General features: G+C 50.5%; 8 protein-coding genes across 8 annotated transcripts, besides 41 other annotated features; all 8 read right to left on the minus strand.

Annotated features, from left to right (window-relative positions):
- Window positions 1-7945: a sequence feature (heterozygous, Esmeraldo-like haplotype).
- Window positions 13-1200, minus strand: Tc00.1047053504213.10 (hypothetical protein, conserved; the record flags this gene model as incomplete). Its single annotated transcript, XM_809112.1, has 1 exon — window positions 13-1200. One exon carries the CDS (start codon window positions 1198-1200, stop codon window positions 13-15), a length of 1188 nt encoding a protein of 395 aa, XP_814205.1.
- Window positions 379-422: a microsatellite.
- Window positions 1218-1254: a microsatellite.
- Window positions 1497-1547: a sequence feature (GA-rich).
- Window positions 1749-1786: a microsatellite.
- Window positions 1902-1935: a sequence feature (T-rich).
- Tc00.1047053504213.20 (hypothetical protein, conserved) lies at window positions 2038-4623 on the minus strand (the record flags this gene model as incomplete). The annotated part of the gene is made up of 1 exon (XM_809113.1): window positions 2038-4623. The coding sequence occupies one exon, from the start codon at window positions 4621-4623 to the stop codon at window positions 2038-2040; it is 2586 nt and encodes an 861-aa protein (XP_814206.1).
- Window positions 4016-4078: a sequence feature (CT-rich).
- Window positions 4145-4189: a sequence feature (CT-rich).
- Window positions 4800-4850: a sequence feature (A-rich).
- Tc00.1047053504213.29 (hypothetical protein, conserved) lies at window positions 5082-5549 on the minus strand (the record flags this gene model as incomplete). The annotated part of the gene is made up of 1 exon (XM_809125.1): window positions 5082-5549. The coding sequence occupies one exon, from the start codon at window positions 5547-5549 to the stop codon at window positions 5082-5084; it is 468 nt and encodes a 155-aa protein (XP_814218.1).
- Window positions 5786-5808: a microsatellite.
- Window positions 5914-5987: a microsatellite.
- Window positions 6253-7230, minus strand: Tc00.1047053504213.40 (hypothetical protein, conserved; the record flags this gene model as incomplete). Its single annotated transcript, XM_809114.1, has 1 exon — window positions 6253-7230. The coding sequence occupies one exon, from the start codon at window positions 7228-7230 to the stop codon at window positions 6253-6255; it is 978 nt and encodes a 325-aa protein (XP_814207.1).
- Window positions 6349-6382: a microsatellite.
- Window positions 7251-7294: a sequence feature (AT_rich).
- Window positions 7411-7430: a microsatellite.
- Window positions 7525-7571: a microsatellite.
- Window positions 7611-7633: a microsatellite.
- Window positions 7655-7676: a sequence feature (AT_rich).
- Window positions 7705-7743: a microsatellite.
- Window positions 7892-7916: a microsatellite.
- Window positions 7946-8338: a sequence feature (areas merged during assembly that could not be assigned to a particular haplotype. This can correspond to areas where the two haplotypes were merged or to regions with more than two copies in the genome that were merged during assembly.).
- Window positions 8063-8102: a sequence feature (AT_rich).
- Window positions 8168-8211: a microsatellite.
- Window positions 8339-9099: a sequence feature (heterozygous, non-Esmeraldo-like haplotype).
- Window positions 8428-8463: a microsatellite.
- Window positions 8479-8507: a sequence feature (AT_rich).
- Window positions 8538-10001, minus strand: Tc00.1047053504213.50 (hypothetical protein, conserved; the record flags this gene model as incomplete). Its single annotated transcript, XM_809115.1, has 1 exon — window positions 8538-10001. The coding sequence occupies one exon, from the start codon at window positions 9999-10001 to the stop codon at window positions 8538-8540; it is 1464 nt and encodes a 487-aa protein (XP_814208.1).
- Window positions 9100-9123: a sequence feature (haploid, non-Esmeraldo-like haplotype).
- Window positions 9124-15357: a sequence feature (heterozygous, Esmeraldo-like haplotype).
- Window positions 10249-10272: a microsatellite.
- Window positions 10456-13662, minus strand: Tc00.1047053504213.60 (hypothetical protein, conserved; the record flags this gene model as incomplete). The annotated part of the gene is made up of 1 exon (XM_809116.1): window positions 10456-13662. The coding sequence occupies one exon, from the start codon at window positions 13660-13662 to the stop codon at window positions 10456-10458; it is 3207 nt and encodes a 1068-aa protein (XP_814209.1).
- Window positions 11181-11210: a microsatellite.
- Window positions 13848-13885: a microsatellite.
- Window positions 14078-14134: a sequence feature (CT-rich).
- On the minus strand, window positions 14137-16179 carry Tc00.1047053504213.70 (hypothetical protein, conserved; the record flags this gene model as incomplete). The annotated part of the gene is made up of 1 exon (XM_809117.1): window positions 14137-16179. One exon carries the CDS (start codon window positions 16177-16179, stop codon window positions 14137-14139), a length of 2043 nt encoding a protein of 680 aa, XP_814210.1.
- Window positions 15358-16001: a sequence feature (areas merged during assembly that could not be assigned to a particular haplotype. This can correspond to areas where the two haplotypes were merged or to regions with more than two copies in the genome that were merged during assembly.).
- Window positions 16002-16321: a sequence feature (heterozygous, non-Esmeraldo-like haplotype).
- Window positions 16202-16263: a sequence feature (A-rich).
- Window positions 16322-16360: a sequence feature (areas merged during assembly that could not be assigned to a particular haplotype. This can correspond to areas where the two haplotypes were merged or to regions with more than two copies in the genome that were merged during assembly.).
- Window positions 16361-19584: part of a sequence feature (heterozygous, Esmeraldo-like haplotype) that runs on past the window's edge.
- Window positions 16377-16403: a microsatellite.
- Window positions 16672-16713: a microsatellite.
- Window positions 16824-18815, minus strand: Tc00.1047053504213.80 (threonine synthase, putative; the record flags this gene model as incomplete). The annotated part of the gene is made up of 1 exon (XM_809118.1): window positions 16824-18815. The coding sequence occupies one exon, from the start codon at window positions 18813-18815 to the stop codon at window positions 16824-16826; it is 1992 nt and encodes a 663-aa protein (XP_814211.1).
- Window positions 18976-19037: a microsatellite.
- Window positions 19408-19439: a sequence feature (T-rich).
- Window positions 19472-19493: a microsatellite.

The raw sequence follows: 19584 nt of genomic DNA on the forward strand, positions 1-19584 counted from the left end.
GATTGTGCGATTTCATGTCGATGACTGTTGTTGTTCTTTTTGTTTTGTTTGTGTCGATGGTGGTGGTGGCGGCCGAGACGACACTTCCATCGGTGGTGTGGCCGTAACGGTTGTGCGGGCGGGCTCGGGGACGGGAGCGGCGCGTGCCTCCGCTGTGTCTTTTTTTGTACTCTTCAGATCGCATATAAGTGCTTCCAATTCGGATATCTTCCGCAGCAGGGCGTTGTTCGCTGCCTCTTGCTGCCGCGTCATGTTGTACCGCTGAAGAGCGGCGATGTCTGGCATCACGGGAATGGCGGAGACTTCAGGTGGTACCTGCAGTGGGGGTGCATGAAACTGCGGCGACCGCTCCAACGTTTCTTGAGTTTGTTGTTTTTGTGTTGTTGTTGGTGCTGCTGCGACTGCCGCTGTTGCTGTTGCTGGTGGTGGTGGTGGTGGCATTGGCGATGGAGAGGGCGTCTTTGTCTGTGCCCCGCCCATGGCAGCCTGCATCAGCATCATCATGCTGTCATGCTGAATCCGGTCGTTACGCTCCTTTTCCTTCTCCAGGAGGTTCTCCAGCTTCTCTACCTTCTCTTGGAGTTGTCGCTGCTGCAACAGCTGCGCCTCGTACGCGGTCTTCTCAACTTCCTGTGGCTGTGATTGGGGTGATGCTCCGTTCTTCACCGCCGCATGTCGCTTGCGTACATGCGATTGAAGAGATTCCTTCTTTGTGTAGGCATCACCGCACTGTGGGCAAATATACGACTGCCCTCCTCCCAGTGCTGTCATTCCAACACCACCACCCGCACTATTGGCGTACTCATACGCCAGGAGTGTACGTCTCTGCGCCTTCACCTCTTTGCGTAATATGACATTCTCTTCGTGCAGCTTCTCCCGCTCCGCTTCTGCCGAGTCACGACGGTGCTGCATCTCCTGCAGACGCTCTGTCAGCTTTACGTTGATCTTCGCAAGGCACTCCTGCGAGCACACCAGGTACTGAATCACCAACTGGCACAGCGTGAAGAGGTGTAGAATGTGCTCCGGGGTGAACATCGCCGCCTCATCACGTGTGACACGAGCAAAGGCAATATTTTCCACAATACGCTGCAGGGTGTCCACATTTGTGTCCTTCATGAGTCGCTGCAGATCAATGGCAACAAGCACACCCCAGTCCAGACGCTCACTTCCCTGCACAAACTCAAACGACGCGGCTGCCATATGTGAAAATTACTCCGTATAAATAAATAAATAAATATATATATATATATATATGCACACACGCTGTATTCGTCTTTCTCCCTCGCTGCCAATGTGTATATTGGGTGAAGGAAATAATTGAATCAAATTCCTCAATTCCTTCCAAGAACAAAACAAGACACACACACAAAAAGCCCTTTCCCCACCACTTTTTTTTTTTTTACCTGCACACAACTCTGCCACAGATTATAAATTTGCAAGATGATGTCCCTCTTAAAATCATGTATGCAAGCATAACCAAGCCACAAAAAATAACAAAAGAAAAAAGAAAAAATAGAGAGAAAGAAAAAGAAAAAGAGAAAAGGAAACACAATGATACACCTTTGGAGCCTATAGACATACATGCACGCACGACAGTACCTAATGATATACACACATGGGTATGTGTATCCAAGAAGAGAGTATGAGTGGGAGTGTTCAACGGATACCAATCTACGCATACACGCATAAGTGTCCCTTTTTTTTTTCTTTTCTTATTTACACACACATCCATTCCATATAAGAAGCAAACAAACAAACACACACAACACACACACACACACACACATGTTTGTTCCCTCTCATATGTATCATAATATGCAAAAACTGAAATAGCCATTCATCTCTCACCCTTCTTTTATTCCACCTGTGTGCATACATAATTTTGTTCTCCTCTTTAAACGTTTTCTTTTCTTTTTCTTTTTCTCTTTTTCTTTTAAAATTCTTTCATTTTCCTCGTTTTATATATATGTATACTTTCTTTGTTGTGTGTGTGTGTCTTCCCCTCCTGTTGTTTTTCCTCCCACACGTGATGGCTACTTAATTCGTCACAAAAGAAAAGGCGTCTGCCTCCCGCTCGAGCAGCTGCCGCGTCCGTCGAGTGCCAATGATCCTGTGAAGTTCGTGCGTGTCAAACCGACAGAACAGCGTCAGCGCAAATGCGTTTGGCGATGTGGCGACAAGGCGGCCGACGAGGGATGTGTAGAATGCCGGGAAGAGGGGCGGGCTGTAGAACACCATCACCTCCGCCAGTTTCACAAAGTAGCGCTTAAAGAAGTAGAAGCGCTCCGTCACAAGCAGCAGCGGCCGCTCGAGATCCGTAAATTGCCCCAATGCCTTGCGCTGGTGCTGCAGTGACGTGTACTCACATATGGCGGCGAAGGAGTCACGGTGCTCTCGGATCATGTAATTACGCAGCCGCACAAAGTCAAAGTAGGAAGGCACAAAAATAATCGTGCGTACATCCCGCTCCACAAGTGGGCTGATTTTCTTCGCGTACACTTCACGTGTGAAGAAGTCAAAGCGGGCGTCGTCGCACTTCTCCAGCGAGGTTCCCGGATCGAAGCGCAGAAAGTGCTGCCGCACAGGCACCATCACTTGTGCCAACACCCCGGCCTCCTCGCGGTGCTGTAACAACACACGACCGGAGTTGTTCACACACGAGCGAAAGGTCGCAAGGAGGGTTGCGTTCGTCAAGTTTGTAGACATAATTGTCTGGCGATGGCGGCCACTGTGCCCCGCAAGCGCCCATGCGTACACACGGCGCAGATCGGACAGTCCGTGTGTTGTGTCTTTCGGCCGCTTGTTGAGTAGCCGCAGCACCTCTGTCATGTGCTGCCAGTTCTGCATAAGCAACACATGTGCCTCATCCACGATGCACACTTCAATGGAGGCAAGCGACACCAACACATCACCGCTGCGCTCCAGGCGACGCCGAAGGCCGAGCGGCGAGCAGATGATGAGATCGCTGTTCAGTGGATGGGCGTAGACCCGCACACGGCTCGGCTCTAACCGGACACCGACACAAAACGAGTCATCAATGTTCCCAGCAAACTGCCGCCGATAATCCCGTGGACGGCGTTTGAAGGTGGGATCCACCGTCTCCGCCAGCTCCGTGAAGTCTTCGTTGAATGTGGACAACTTTGCACATTCATCAGGCGTCGCACGCAGCAGCTTCACGAGCGTTGTCACGTAGCGATGGGCAATGTTACGCATGGGCAGCATGATAAGAACCCTCGTTTTGCCAAACCCACGATCACGAAATTCATATTCCTCTTCGTCTTGATCGACATCAGCATCGTCATCTCCCTCCTCTTTTTCCTTTTCCCCTCGATGTTTCTTGCTGCTCTGAACCTTCCGCTTCTTCCGCCTCCCTTTTTTATTCTTCCTACGCTCTTGCAGAAGGGCATCATGCGCTAACACCACAGACCGTGCCTTAAACCAGTGGTTGAGTGCGTGAAGAATGAAGATCTCACGCCGTGCATCCGCATTTTCCCACGAACGACAGCAGTCCATGACATCCGGGTACCCCTGCAGCAGATCCAGCAAACCACGCTCCTCCACCGTCATCGGATCCCTAGACTCCGCGGCGCAGTACTCCAGCCACTTTGCCCACAGCGTCCCATGCATATACGGCGGCTTCTGCTGCTGTTTTTTGCCAAAAACAAACGGCGGGTGAAGAAAATGACGCACGGCATGGGCAGAGGCGGCCACAGCGATGTTGGCGACACGAATAACATCCTCCATTTTTCCGTCACCTGCCGCCTGCTGTTGACGCCAGTGCTCCTCTTGCGACTGCATGGGCGTCTTGTCGATACCGCCGTGCTTGTCCTGGTGGTACTTCACAAACCACGGGTCGTTGGCGGTCACGACATGCCGCAGGGCCGTCACGCCCGTCGTGCCGGGACGGAATTGCGGCAGGAGCTGCACCGCTTCTTCCATCCGCTGCTGCCGTTGTTTTCCCCCTTCCTTCTCGACATCATCATCATCATCGCTGTATTCTATAACACTCTCATCGTCCTCGTACTCGTCCTCCTTCTCAGCATCCTCCCCCTCCTCTTCTTCTTCTTCCTCTTCCTCCGGCTCATATTCATCGTCATCGCCATCATCACCAGGCATTTCATCCAGCGACATTTCCTCGTCACCATCCTTCTCATCCTCTTCTTCTTCTTGTTCCTCCTCATCCTCCTCCGAAAGATACGCCTTCCAATCATCATCCTCGCTCAGCTGCTCTGTCATCTCCGTTGCGTCTGTGCACTTGTCGTCCTGATGCTTGCGACTGTTATGGCCGGTACCATTCGCCTTGTTTGTGCTATCATCCATGCGACTGCGTTTCGAGCCGCCAGCAACACCGATTAGGCGTCTTAGTCGCAGTAATGCGTGCTCCTGTCTGCGCGCCTCCATCTCTGAGTCACTCAAGACCGCGTCATTGTCGTCATCACTGCTGCTGCTGCTGATGGCTGCGAGCGCCTCCGCCTCCCGTTTGGCGGCATAATAGTCAACACGTTCGTTGTGTTTGACTCTTCTCTCCTCTTTTGAGGCGCCTTTCGTGCCGCGACGCCTTCTTGAGGCGCTGCGCTTCTGTTTGGCTTTCAGTCTCTTAAAGAAGCCGCCCGCTTTGCCCATTTCAAAGACTCACACGCACCCCCTTCTACACACAGTCGCCGGGGCTTTCCGACATGGACATGTGTGCAGCGTGAAAGAGAAAAGTAAACGACACAGGAGACAAAATAGGGCGAAATGGCACGGCAACAAAGCCCAAACATCCACATACAACGTCCCACGAGGAAATAAAACAAATTAAAAGAATATAAGAGAAAGAGAGAAAGAGAAAAAAAAAAAAAAAAAGAAAAGGGGTTTTTAATTTGCATCCATTTTATTTCCATTCCTGTTGACCTCCGTTCGTTGATCCCCCATCGAAGGCCACCGCAAACAACACACCGTCCACTTGCCTGCCGTGTAAAAACACTTCCCTCCAGGGCAGAAACCATCATCATCATCAACAACAAAAACAACAAGGAAGGAAATAATTTTGTATGCAGGGAGAAGCTTATGGCAAAATTATTTCATTCGCATCAATTATTCTAGAGCGCCGCCACGCGATAGTTTTCTGCCGCTGCCAGTGCTCTCTCCTGCGCCTGCACGACCTGCACGCATGCATTCAGCACCTCACGAAATTGCTGTTGACAGGCACGCAGCCGCTTCGAGGGCACGGACGCGAACCAACGCGCCGGATCTTTTCCCTCACCGGCTGCCATTTTCACCACGGACAACTTATAACAGTCGTGGCTCCCTTCTCCCCCTTCCTTGTCCATCTCCTCCGTCGACGTGGCACGCCACGCCACGCCCAGCTGTGGACACACCGCCCCCTCAGGCGCCGGGACGGCCGCCAAGCCGAGGACAAGTCCCGCACGGTCCATCTCCCACTGAACATTACTGTACAGAAAGTGCGCCGCCTGGAGCGAGCTGTGGAGCAGCGAACGACGTCGTTCCAGCTCCGCAACGGCCTCTACCGCCGTGTCGAACAGAGAATCCAGCCGCTCCTCACTCATGTATGGTATATACACAGGCCGTAGCTATAAACATCGCACACATAAAGGATCCACAAAGAAATTCAAACAAAACATCCGTGCGTGCGTGCGCAGGTGAAGAACACACACACACATAAAAAAGAAAACCATCATGTACATAAAACTTTTTTTTTTTTTCGTTTCGCCCCATATTTTACTGTCAATCCCCTATTCTCTCTCTCTCTCTCTCCCCATCCCCCGCCATTGTAGTGGCTTCACTCCCTCCCTCCCTCCCTCCCTCTTCCTCTCTTTTCTTTCTATTCGACTTTTATCATTTCCAACGCCCTCATGCCTCACTCACTCACCCTTCATTTCCATCCCCCACTTTGGAAAAGCTCATAAGCCCACATGCACACACAATATATATATATATATACGGATAGGTACTTACATACATATATACACATATGCGCACATACACGTCCGCTTCGTATCTTCTCCCACCCCACCACCACTTTTTTTTTTGTGTGTTCGGGACGTCTTGCGCTTCCATTTCCTGCCCCCTGCAATGCAGCATTTTTTCATTCTTCAAGGAAAAGAAAAGAAAAATAAATAAATAAATAGCCCTGCCTCCTCCTCCCACTCCCATCGTTTCCACCGCCCCCTTCTCCCCACTTCCCGGGTGTTATCCACTCTGCTCCAAAGAAATACGGGCAGCAACGGCGGGTGAACTTCTTTTCTTCATTTAATCATCGCCATGAAACACCACGTACTCCTCCTTCTTGTCGCCAATCTGTACAGTCCGTGGCGGCCCCGCTTGACCGCCCTCTCTCAATTCACTCTGCTGCTGCTGCTGCTGCTGCTGCTGCTGTTGCAACTGAGACCCGCTGAGTGCGTTGAGTGCATCAATCGGGTTACCTCTGCAGATAATTTCAACCCGCACCTGCAGCTCCCCATCATCCCCGAGTGCGTCCCACAGAACTTCCTTCGACACCGTCAACGTCTGTACGCCGGGTGTCTCCTTCCTGTCGAGCTTCGCGATGCTCATGCCTCTGCTGTCGAGCAGCTCGATACTGTGCGGTGGGACATCCCTCTTGCGAGAGAAGAGGAAGAAAACAAGATCTTTGATCTTCCGAACGTCGTATGGGGCAAAGGCGTCGTTGGCGCCGGCCTCCTTTTTGATCTCAAGCCTCAAACCGATGAGAACGCCTTCGTGCACGAACCCGTTCGAGGAGTACGGGTTCAGCACTTGCCTGAATAGATGTGGCACGGTCCACGTCACCACCAGATTCTTCGGCGACACACGGACCAGCGCCAGACTGTCGTTATCAAAGCAGAAATTCACAAAGAGCACATCATCCTCGCCAATAAATTCAAGAATGTCAGGCCGATAGCATGTGTTCCAGTGACCACACCGTTCCGTGTTGTAGGGAATTGTGTGGGCCGTGTGCCGCCGCATTATCTCACCCTTGCTGTTAGAAAAGTAGTACGAGTACTTTGGAATGCCGGTTGCCTTGTAATGCAAATACAACCCTATGTTACCATTTGTGTCAATCGTCATGTGGAGGTGAAACTTTGCCTTGGTGAAGGCAACAACGTTCATACCGTCTAATGTGGTGCCTAACTTGAAGCTAGAGAAATTTTCCAGCCGCCACGTGAAGCAGCGGCCTTCTTCATCCGTGGCCAACATTTCCCCATGGCGCTTCTTGGAAAAAATCCCCATTTATTGTTTTCTTCTTTTTGTATAAAATATCTAAAAATATCTAAAAATATAAATAAATATATTTGCACGTACGTCTTACCACCTATTGTCTCCTCTTTAGTTTATATTATCGTTTGGCTTTCCTTTGAAACCTGCTTAATTCTTCACTCTCCTTCTCACTTCTCCCCTGGTGTTTCCCTCCACACACACACACACACACAAGTACGGGTAGAAGACCGGTACCTCCCCCCCCCCCCTTTTAACGTGAGAGAAAAAAGAGAGATGCCATGAGAAGAGCAGTTCCAAAACACAAACACAGACATACATACATACATGTGTATGCATATATACATATACACATATAAAGAAAACGCATGCACACACCCTCCCCCCTCGTCCTGGAGAGAAAGAGAGAGAGAGAGAGGGGTAAAAATACACAGACTACATATATATATATAAATATATTTGTATCTGTATGCATGGGGATAAATAAGTAAAAAAAAAAAAAAAAAAAAAAAAAAAAAAAAAAGAAAAGTACGGCCTGCAAAGCACAAACAATGTACATACGTAAATTGGCCGTATTATTTTGATATCACCGAAGATAACTTTGGCTTATTTTGTTCCAAGTAATAACATAAAAGCATCCATCCATTATACATACGCACACACCGCACACACACACAGAGAGAGAGAGAGAGAGAGAGAGACGCATAAATAACAATCATAGCAAAGAAGCAAAAAACAAAAAAACAAAAAAAAACAAAGATGGGGGCGAGGAAGAAGGGGGGGAAAAGACGCATAAACAGAAATTCACTTCTCCTCCCTTAATACTCCTCCTCCTCCTCCTCCCCCCTTTTTTTTATTTTAAATCATTATTGTTATTATTTTTTTTTCCTTTTCAAATTTTAATTCCTCTTCTCTTCTCATTTCCATTTCCCGCACAGTGACAACACAACACAAATAATAATAAAATGAAATAAATTAAAAAAAAAAAAAGGAAAAACACACACAAACACACACAAACACACGTACAAGAACAACAACGGCCAAATACAGACTGTGGGTGGAGGGGACGAGGTCGGGGATTCCTCCAATTACTTTTGAGCCAATTTGGCAAGTACGCATGTTCATTACATACATGGAGAGATACATAAACATGCGGAGAAAAAAGGGGTAGATGATTCGTATGTTCCTCACAGACACACACATGCACACGAAAAAAAAAAACAAAACAAAACAAAACAACAAAAAACACGCGCCTTGTTTTTGTATTTTTTTTTTTTATCTATTATTTATTTCTCCAATAATAATAGCAGCACGCATAGATATCAAACTGGGGTGTCATCCTTCTCTTGGTTGTGGATAGAGGCAAACCCGTAATCGGTAGCCATTAATGCTGCGTGTAGTTCTGGGAAGGACGCCTCAAGCCCTTCTGGTAATTCCGCAAAGCAGACAAATATGCTGCGCACGACGGCCGAGACAACACTTAAAATACACGTGAGGGGAATCACAGTCAAGACACACGCAATGGACCCAATAGTCGCGGAAAACGAGAAGAGGGCCACGCCCACGCCAGCGAGAATGGGGATAGAAACAGTCATCACACGCAGTGTGGTTAGCACAAGAGCGTCATTGAAGACTGCGGAGCACCCGCAATTCTGACAGAGACGCCATACACGTCTGGCAGAGGTCATGTACCCGCGACCATGCATGGCAACCTGCACGTAGGCGTAAGAATTACAGTAGTTGACGAAATCCACAAAGAGATCCTGAATGCAGGCTATGCTGCAGTCAATGAACTCATTGCCGGAATGAATGCCGAGGCCACAGACCCAACCAAAAGCACCAACCAATGTGCTCAACAAAGACCCGAGACAGACGGAGCCAAAACTTGTTGTTATGGCTCGTTGAAATGATGCCCAAGTTGGATGAGCTGGCATGTTCTCACTGCCGGCAAAGTACCACTTCGCCACAACTCCCGCCGTCGTGACATGTGAGAGGCCTAAAACAACATTTGCGGCCCAAAAAATGGAAAATATCGACGTCAATCCAAAAATGTAATTTGCCCACAAACAATCGTTGTATTGTCCACGTTTTACGGTGGCGTGTAAAACCAGCAGACTCCAAATCATGTACCCAAGGAAGGGAAGCGTCAGCATGGCGGGAATAAGAAACAAGAGTGGAATCTGTTGTGTTAAAAACGACGCAGTGGCGAGAAGATTGGCAGAGAATGCAATGCGACTTCGTACAAAGTACAGCCAACAGGGGTATAGCAACCCCAGAACCGCCAGTGTGACGCCTGTTGGGGTAATCGATTTATAGAAAGCCACGGCCGATGAAATGAGCAACACCGCTGAAAAAAGAAAAGTGCTGAGTACAATGGCGGCAGACGGCAGGGCCTGTAAGAGCAGAAGGGATAACATCGCACTGATCCCGGCGCAGGGAATCCCCACGCCAACGCCAAAGTAGAGTTCTGCTGCTTTCACGCCACCGAGTCCGTGGCGATCCAATAAATTGGGGATCCCTTGGAGAATCTGGGATATCTCATCTTCAATGGGAAGCGTCATGCCCCACCCCACAGTCATCCCAACGGTAAGCAGAAATGCAAATAACGCCCATGTGTCCTTCCATCCATTTTGTGGTAAATGCTGCGGGCATCCATCAGCATCATTCTTTCCAGGCTTACAAGTTTCCCCCATAGAGGGCCCCTCTTTTTCGTTGCACACCGTCATGACAACAAGAACTTCATCCTCAACACTCTTGCACTCAGATACCGACGTAATTTGGCTCATGTTTTATCAGACAGGATCGTAATACTCCAATTGACCAATTCGTATGCAAATCTTGATGTTAATAGCCACTGATATCGTAATAAATTAAATTAACTTCCTGAAAAAAAAAAAAAAAAAACAAAGAGCTATATATGTATATGTATAAAACAGGAAGGGGAAAAAACATGACAAGGCCATCCAACTCCTCTCCTTTTTGTTTTTCCTCCGCATCATTTTCCACAACGCGTTGCAGACGGTGACATGAAATACACACACAAACACACACACACACCACAGGCACAGGCACAGGAAGATATTTATTTTAAATGGAAGCAACGGCGCGGGTATTGTATGAGTAAGCAATGTCCCTGCCGCTTATGCTGCTGCTGCTTCTGATGGCGTAGTTCAAAGCAAACACAACAACAACAACAAAAATAGCAAGAAAAAGGGAAAAAGAGAGCATAAGAGAAATAAATCACCTCTGCCGTAGTCCCCACGTTACGTGCACCCGACCCACCTCTTCGCAAATGGCATCAGCACACTTCCGGGCACTTCCATCGTGTCGTCTTGCGGACGGTGATGCGTACAAGTATCGATCAACATACGTTTTCTGGTAGCACCACTCCGCAGACTCTAGAAAAGACATGGTTGTCCTGCAGTAAATGGGCTCCGGCAACGGCATCCCAAAGGCATCTTGCCGATGCTGTTGCCAGACAAGGCGCCGCTCATACTGCTGGGCGTAACCTGGAAGTATGGCAGACCTTTTCGTCGAGACACTCTCCGGCACTCTCTTCACAGGAGCATTACACGTGTCGTCTGTTGGAACCCTCATCACCAGCGCCTCACTATCGCCAGAAAAGACGGTACGCGTCCTGCGGTAACCGCGTGACATCGGCGAAGAGACACGTCCCACGGCTGACGTTAACTTGTCACCACCACAAGTTTTCTTTCTTGTGAGCATTGCCGCCCACGGGCGATTACGAAGATGCGGCGGAATGCCGGGTGTTTTGCCTGTCATGTTGACACTCCACGCGGTGGATGGCCATCGGTTCACCGCAACAGCGGGCTGTGGAGCTTCTGTTCGAGGCAAAATGTCTTCCTTTTCGTCGTTTATTTCATCCGCCTCATGTATCCATTCTGGTGCATGAACAACAGGAGTAACGGCGTCAGCTGCCAAAAAATGCCCGTGCTCGTATGCCACTTCTTCTTCTTTTTCTTTTTCTACCTCTTTGTTGCATGTGTTTGCTTCATCCGCTGCCTCTGCCACCGATATGAGTAACTCGCGCTGTCGTGCCGCCCATGCACGGTAGTGGTTTAGCTCCTCCCACCTGACCTCATTGCGCTCGAGCAATTCACGCCTCTCCACATGTCGCCGGTGCCGCACTTCCACGCGCACAAGATCACGGGCAGCGGAGCTGCATAAATTAAATTCATCGCTCCACTCAAAATCAAATGTTTTAAGACCCCAACGCGGTGAAAACACCTGTCGATCGTCGTCATTTGTCCAACTGTCCTGCCGGGAAAGGTGCGTATCCACAGGAGGGAAAAGAACACGCCCGCCATGACGTCTACGCGCGGATTTCCCTCGCAGGTTCCGCACAGCTTCGCGAACGGAGTCCACGGGCTGCGGTGAACCGGTTTCACTTAAACTTTTCGCCTCATCCCTCACGACAGTTTCCCTCCAAGAGGCATGCGACACACGCGGGGAACACTGCGGCTTCGTTGCGTGCGAGACCGGCGAATCCACCTCCAGCACGGGACGCTCCTCAACAGACCCGGTTGCACGTTCTTCCTCTTCCATGTCCACCCCACTCCCAGGCGAGGTTTCCAACGAGGCTGTCGCCTTTGCGCACTTTGAGCTCCTCGACGGCCCAGACTCAGCTTTACGGGGCGACAGGTCGCGAGAACTTTCTGAGGCCAATTGTACCTCGAGGTTCGGTGCAGCCGCCTCCGCAGGGACGTGCGGCTCGCTTTCCGGCCCACGCAGAGTCACATACGGGATATCAGCAGAAGTCTGCACGGAGACGTATATTGGCGGAGGTGTCTGCGTGTATTTGCTACAACATGGAGAGATGTAATCGCCAACAACATCTCCACTCACTCCATTTCCACCTTCCCTTGAAGTTTCTACGGGGACACTCTCCGAGGAATCCGCCGCACGCAACCCGTCGGTATGCGTAGACTGCCCAAGAAAGCCAAGTTGTCGCCAGCGACCCACCGCAAGATCTGATTTATCCTTCGGTGCCGTGGGCTGATTCTGCACCATCCCCTCCCTCTCAATGCACACTTCTCCTTCCGTCTGTGACATTTTCACTGTGACCAGTTTTTGCGTTGTTTGTACCGCTTTTTCCTTTCGCTGAGAGACAGCAGCAACAACCAACTCTGATTTGGAAAGCAAATGTGCCTTTAAGGACTCCGAGGCCCTCGCCGTACGTTCCGTCTCCTTCTCCGATGCCGCCCAGGCGTCCTGCTCCATCGCTTCTAGCAAATCCATGAGCTCCTCCTCCTCGACCCGCTCGATGGCGCCTCGCCGAGCTGCCTCGTCCCCCTCGATTATACGACACTTGCGCTGGATGTAGACTCTTTTGGCCGCTTCCAATTCTACCTGCGCGGCAAGGCGTCGCTGTCGCTCGCGCACAGTGGCACCCCTCATGCTGCGGTTCCATGCTCGCTCAAGGTCGTCAGCAGCACGCAGGGCCTCGTCCTCTATTCCGCGTCTGACCGCAGCCTCTTCTTCTGAAAGCGCTGCGAGCTGCCTCGCCGTACGTTCCAATGCTATACATACATGTTGACTTTTTGCAATGAGATTAGACATAGGTGCATTTTGAATTGTATCCGACGTTTGCTCGCCATCGCTGAGATCGTCTATTGAATCACTGCTCTCACTCGGACTTGTTAAACTTTTTGTTTCTTCGTTATCTTCTTCACTGAACATTTCAAATTTGTTCTTTCTGGAAGCTCCTTTCTGTGGCCCCAACTTCCTCATGCGCGTCAATACGGCGCAACACTTTTCGTAGTGGGAGGCAAGGAGGTAGTAGGCAGCTCTACGCCACTGCAGCCATCTTGTCGCGATCTCCCCAGCCGGACTCATTTCAAGCGAAGAAAATGATACAAGAGTGTCTGAAGTTAAATTAGAGGAGACGCTCGATAATGCCATAGCCCGCCGTCGCCGTGAAGACGGCGAGGTTGAAGATGTCGAGGAAGGGGAAAATGAAGACGGCACCGTTGATAAACTGGCACTTAGCAACGAGCTGGTTTTTCTTGACAGCGGCGCTGGTTTGGGGTCATCCAACGGATTTGAAAAACAATTTTTTTCAGCAGACGGCACGACAACTTTGCCCTTACCGCCCTCGTTCCCTCTTTTCTTCACTTGTAGGGGATGCCGTGATGGTGGTGGTGACGAAGCCGACGTGTTAAAATTCTTAGCGGGGCGGTTCCATAACACACGTGGCCCGTCCCTCGCCGCTGAGCTCCCACCCGGATGACGCCGGACGAACTGCCCCGTTTTATACTGCGATTCACTGCAACGGTTCGCTGACCGCTCTTGACGCATGTTGAAAGAGCCTGCACTGTAGGCGTGTGGAGTGCCTGCACTGGAGCGACGTCGCATGCGGCGAAGGTGATACTCGATGCCGTCCAGGTGGCGGTCCACGTTTGTTGCAAATTTACTGGCGGATTCCATCTCCTGTTGCTCTATTGCCCTTCTTTTGACGGCTCCCCGCCTTCACTCCGCCACTCAGCGTTTCTAGGGAGTGGATGAATGGGTTGGTTCCTCTCCGAGAGCAGACACATTGCCAGCCATAACGAGAGAATCACAAAGACGAAACAGAGAGAGAGAGAAGAAGAAAACACAAAAAGTAATGAATTCACGCACGTACTCAAACACACACACACACACACAGACAGAAAGAAAGACGGAAATAAAAGGTGCAAGAAATTAAAAAAAGAATAGGCATATTTAAAGAAAAGCCCTCAAACACTTCTACACCCGCGAACGCCTCTGGGTGTACAAGGGGAATGTATATATATATATATAACAACAGCATAGGACAGGTGTGTTCAGTGATCCTTCCTCACACTCACACTCCCTTGTCTCATTCCCTCCCTCTTTTCCTTTTTTCTCTTTTCTTCCTTTCCCTTCCCCGCCGTTCCCTCTTCATTGCAAACATTTCTCTATGCTCCGAAGTCTTGCGAGGATCTCCTTGGGATTCTGATCTTCAAGCGGCATCGCATCCACCTCGTCCATGGCCTCCTCAAGTTCCACGAGCTTCTCCAGTGTCAAGGCGGGGGTTGTGGCCTTGGCGGCAGGACAGGGCCGTGACGCGCTGTTCTCACTGTCACTGTCATCATCCCGAGCCAAGTTTCTGGTGGCACGAGGGCGCTTTGCACCGCGAATCCTTTGCGGTGTCTGGCGGGGTTTACGACCACGTCCACGACGCGGTGGAGTTTCAGAGTCATTGCTGTCGCTGTCGCTATCGCTGTCGCTGCTGCTCCCTGTTGAGTCAGATGAGGAGAATGACGACGAGGAAGACAAGGATGGGGATAGACTCGCACGGCGCTTCCGTGTTGCCGCTGGGCGTGAGGCCTTCTTTTCCTTCCGACTAGAAGCATGTGCCCGTGGAAGTGTCGACGCACCCGCTTTTTTGCCGTTATCATTCAGCGCCAATTCTTCTCCTTGTGGCTTCCTCTTCCCTCCTCTTTTCCATCGTATTTCTTTTGGTGCATTCTCTTCATCTCGTTTTTTCTTTCGGCCAGGCTGCGTCTTCTGCCCCTTTTTAGGCGGCTGCTCCCCTTCCCGCCGCCTCTTCAACGGGCCACATTTCATGCCAACGAAGGAGCAGTCCCAGTACTCCGGGAGGGGCTCAATTTTATCCGGCACAATACGCCACTTGTCACAGAGGTCGCAGCGGATCCAGTACGTCACCTCCTGTTCATCATCATCACCCACCGCCTCTTCCTCTTCCTGCGGCTTTTTCTTCTTCTTCCTCCCCACTGTCGAGGTCGGTTTCTTGTCACCCTTCTTCTCCACTTCCTCCTTGTTGGAGGAGGGGACAGAAGCGTCGACAACGGGGGCGGCATCCATTGTCCGACGCAGCGTCAAGCGTCGCACTAGCGTCGTACGGGCGGCCGTCCCTTCACCCGATCCATCCGGCTCGTGTGTGTCCGACCGGCGAATAAGCCGCAAAACGCGCCTCGGCTCACCAGCATTGTTTTCGTTTCGTCCCCCTGCCGCTTCTGCGGTAGTGAAACGGCCGCCATCAACAGGCGACTGCGAAGCCTCGTATCGGGGCGGGAACATCCAAGCCAACTCTTCCTTCGTAAGAGGAGGGAAAAGTTTTCTCCCGTCGCCACCAACACCGCCACCGATGGCACTGCCGTTTGCCGTTTCTAGCAACAATGAATTGGGAATGACAAGGCTGCCATTCTGCACTTCCTCCTGCTCCTCGTCGGTCTGCGCTTCCCGCGCCGCGCGGAACCCAACACGGACGAGCCCCTGGCACGCCGCCACGAGTGGACTCCCAGCGCCGTTGTACAACTCGCAGTTGGACCGCATGAGGGTAAAGAGAGCCTTCAGTCCCGCGTAGTCTTCCACTTCCGCATCCCACACGCTGCAGTAGATGCTGGCGATACAGACTGGCTGCCTCACACGGCGATAATACAACGGTGCCTCCCTCTCTGTAACTGGAAGGAGAAAGTCCGCAGCATCCTTTCCAGCGCGCCAGACTTCGTCCACGGCACGAATTAATCCTCGCCGCCGCCTTAGCACACGCCTCCTTATTTTATCCGATTCCAGTTCATCACATTCTTCCTCCAAGTCACGGATAAAAAGCACTTCGTCCATCAGACGCTGCACACGGATAGACTCGTAGTACATTGCCACACCACGTTGACACCGCTGCAACTCCCCCGCGTTCCCCGCCGCATCAGCCGTATTGTCGTCCGTGCGCCTTCTGCTTCGTCGAGCTCCATCACTATTTACACCGCGCCTCGTAGCAGCACCAATGAAGATGTCATCCCAATGTTCGGCTCGCCACTGCCGCATGAGAGCTGCCAACCTCGTGGAAAATTCTCGTCGGTCCCATACAGCAGACAACTTCTCGGCGTAAAGGGAACAAAAAGTGCGAGTGATATCCACAGCAACAAAGTGGCCCCACAGCGTGGAAGGCCCTAACCCCGCTTGAACAGAGCCACCAGCCATCTCATGTATCTGAACAGGAGAGAAGAAAAAAAAATATAAATAAATAAATAAAAGAAAAGGGAGAGAAAAAAAAAAAGGAAAAAATGAGCCAAAAAAGAGTTAGTGCGCGTCAGGACTAACACCTGCCACCCCTCTTTCCTCTTCTACAGTCACGCTCGCAAAAGGGGGGAGGAAAAAAAAAAAAAAGCCTCTCCTCGTATATATATATATATATATATATATATTCTTTTTCGCTTCCTTTGGGAATGGGGCAGGCGTCTTTTACTTCAAAAAAAGCCAAAAAAACAAAACAACAACAACAAAAGAAATGTTTCATGCGTCTGGCGGTAAAAACATGCATGCATAGCGGTAGAATGAGACAGGCGTATTACAGATAGACGCACTGACAGACGGGCAAAGAAAATACCGAAGAAAAAGGCGACATCGCTATGACTGGCTGTCCTCACATTACAATTATGTTTTATTTCTCTCAACAACAACAACAACAAACAGAAAGAAAAAAAAAAAAAAAAAGAAAAATAAAAAATAAAGAAACGGTGGAAATGAGAGAAGATGTGTATTGTCAGCAAATGATCGCCACTTCTTCATATGCATACATGTTTGTATATAAACACGACAGGCGCCCGTAGTACCTCAGATAATCTTCAGGCAGACTTCACGGAGACAAACTGCAGGAGCTCCTCTTCAACACGGGACACGTCTGCCTCAACTTCACGGGGTGAAAACGCATTCGCTTCGGCTGCTGCCAGTGCGGCGTTCAGCGCAGGGTGGACTGTGACGCCCGGGCAATGCGCAAGAATCTCATCATACAACTCTCTGCAGGCACGCACGGGGTTCACCCGCCCTCCGACCGAAGTTGTGATGCCATACGCCATTTCTTCACCACGCAGCGCACGCAGCACGGATCCAGGAAATTTGGCCCAGTGGGCCGTGCTCGCGATGACAAGCGGACGATGCGACAGACCCTTCTCCAGCTGGAACCGACGAAATTGCCTCGCCACAAAGACAGCAACGGCAGTGTGTGGGTCCAGCAGGCGGCCGGCTGAGGCTTCATACACTTCTTTGATCGTTGCAGCACACTCCGCCTCGCTGCAGCGGGCGGACCAGAAAACGTCCTGCATGACATTCAGTGCGTCCCCCTGCAAGGTGAAGTGCTTCTCCGTCTCCAGCCGAAGCATTTGCGCCGCCACAAATGCCGCATCTCCATTTGAGATCAAAAAGAGAAGCCGCTCCACGTTGGAGGCCTTTAAAATATCAATAGAAGGCGATGCCGTTTGCACCAGGTGTCGCTGGCGAATGTCGTAATGGCCAGTCTCTACAAACTCAAAGAGCACATCGTTGCAGTTTGAGGCCACCACCAACTTGCCGAGCGGTAGCCCCATCCGCTTTGCAAAGAAGGCCGCAAGGATGTTACCAAAATTTCCACACGGGACAACAACGTCTAGAGGATCGCCAAATTGTAGACGCCTCTTCTGCACAAATTGACGGTACGCCCAAAAGTAATATGCCACTTGCGGCACGAGACGACCCCAATTGATGCTATTGGCGGAAGAGAGCCGGATTTTTTTGTCGCTCCACAGTCGCTGCGCCAGCGATCGTTTGGCGAACAGTTGCTTCACGGTGGACTGACAAAAATCAAAGTCCGACTTCACCCCGTAAACGCGCACAGATGCTCCATTATCGTAGGACAACATTTGAATTTGTTGCACAGGGGATACGCCGTGGAGGGGGTACAACACCATGACGCGCGTGGGGCTTCCGGCGTTCACAAAGCCGCTGATGGCAGCCACACCCGTATCACCAGATGTTGCCGTGAGTATGACGTACGAGGGCGGGGTGTCGGTACACTCGTTGGATGCTGCAATGTCAAAGTAACGGGGGAAGAGCTGCAGAGCAAAGTCCTTGAAGGCTGCTGTAGGCCCATGGTAGAGCTCCATCAGGGACATGTCACGCCAACATGGATCGGCTGCTGCACCCGTTTCTTTGTTAGCGCCATGATGATGACCATCCATGGCTTTATGATTCTCAGTCTCATCGAGGAGCAAAGGCGTGACAGGGCACACGTCACTCAGTCCGCTCCAGCGACAAGGCGCGTATGCCTCCATGAGTAACATGCGTAGTTTTTCTGGCTGCATGGTGGTGTCCACAAGCCGTTCCAGCACAAGTTGTGCCCCCTCAACGTAACTCAGCGTGGAAGTCGTAAAAAAGTGACGCATTTGCGACATTGCCATTTGTGGGATGCTTTGAAGGTTAAAGAGGCCGCTATTCGGTGCCAGACCGTCCCGCACAACACTCAGAAATTTGGTTGACACGTCTACCACGCCGCGTGTTGAGATAAACCGGCGACCGTCAAGCAGCGACTTCACTTCCGTAACAACTTCGTCCGTTGTGCTTTCAGGCGTCCAGAAAAAGCGACAGTCATATGGCATCTCCTGCGGGTTCGTGGGAGGAGCGTCGTGTGCCTCGAGAAGAAGTCGAAACGATTGTGACATTACACGGCCGTGATCCTCTCGTTCTTTTACATCTTCTAACCGAGTCAACATAAATCGCGCGGGAACGTACGCGGCCAACAGGGCGCGCTCTACCTGTTCCTTGACAGTGGCTGGGGCCGAGCCCATCACACAGAGATTGAACATCCTCAATGGTAGTGATGTCCACAGGCCTTCTCCAGCCAAAAATAAGAATGGTAGTAAAAACTGTTTATTTATAATGTAATGTATCTAATTTTGCATGCATGTGTGCAGCGGGCACAATAAAGGAAAAATAAGAAGGGAGAGAAGAAAAGCGTCTGCACACCATATAATGCACACACACATACATACATACATGTGTATATGCATATATATATATATATACATGTCGCCTCCCAACCAACCGACGTCCTTCGACTATACACGCAGAAATGCGGGCACACACGCAAGAGGAGAAGGAGATAAACGCATCACCAGAGATTGGCCAATGGAGGCAAATAGTCACAAAACACGGCACAATGTTCAGAGCCGCGGCAGGACACCGGCGAACACACCGAATAAAATGGGAGAGCGGGAGATAAGCACACAAACACACACAAAGAAAAGAAAAGAAAAGGGACACGGCACCATACGGCCAAAAAGACACACACCCCCACACACACACACAAAAATCAGAAATAACCCCCCACAGAAAAAAAGTCCATTGACTGCAAACTCAAAGTTCGCTGCCTGCATCCCTTCATTGTCTCTCTCTGTCTCCTCTCTTTTTTTTTTTTTTCCTTTCTTTTCGTTCCTGTTTTGTTCCTTCTGTGAAGAACACGAAAAAAAAAAAAAAAAAAAAAATTAAAACGTACACAAATACACACTCATACATACACGCCTCGGCGCCATGCACATTTCCCACAGGGGAGTGGTGGTGGGGTGGTGGGAGGTG

The sequence above is a fragment of the Trypanosoma cruzi genome, genomic scaffold, assembly GCF_000209065.1.
Source record: "Trypanosoma cruzi strain CL Brener 1047053516657 genomic scaffold, whole genome shotgun sequence".
Classification (NCBI taxonomy): Eukaryota; Euglenozoa; class Kinetoplastea; order Trypanosomatida; family Trypanosomatidae; genus Trypanosoma; species Trypanosoma cruzi.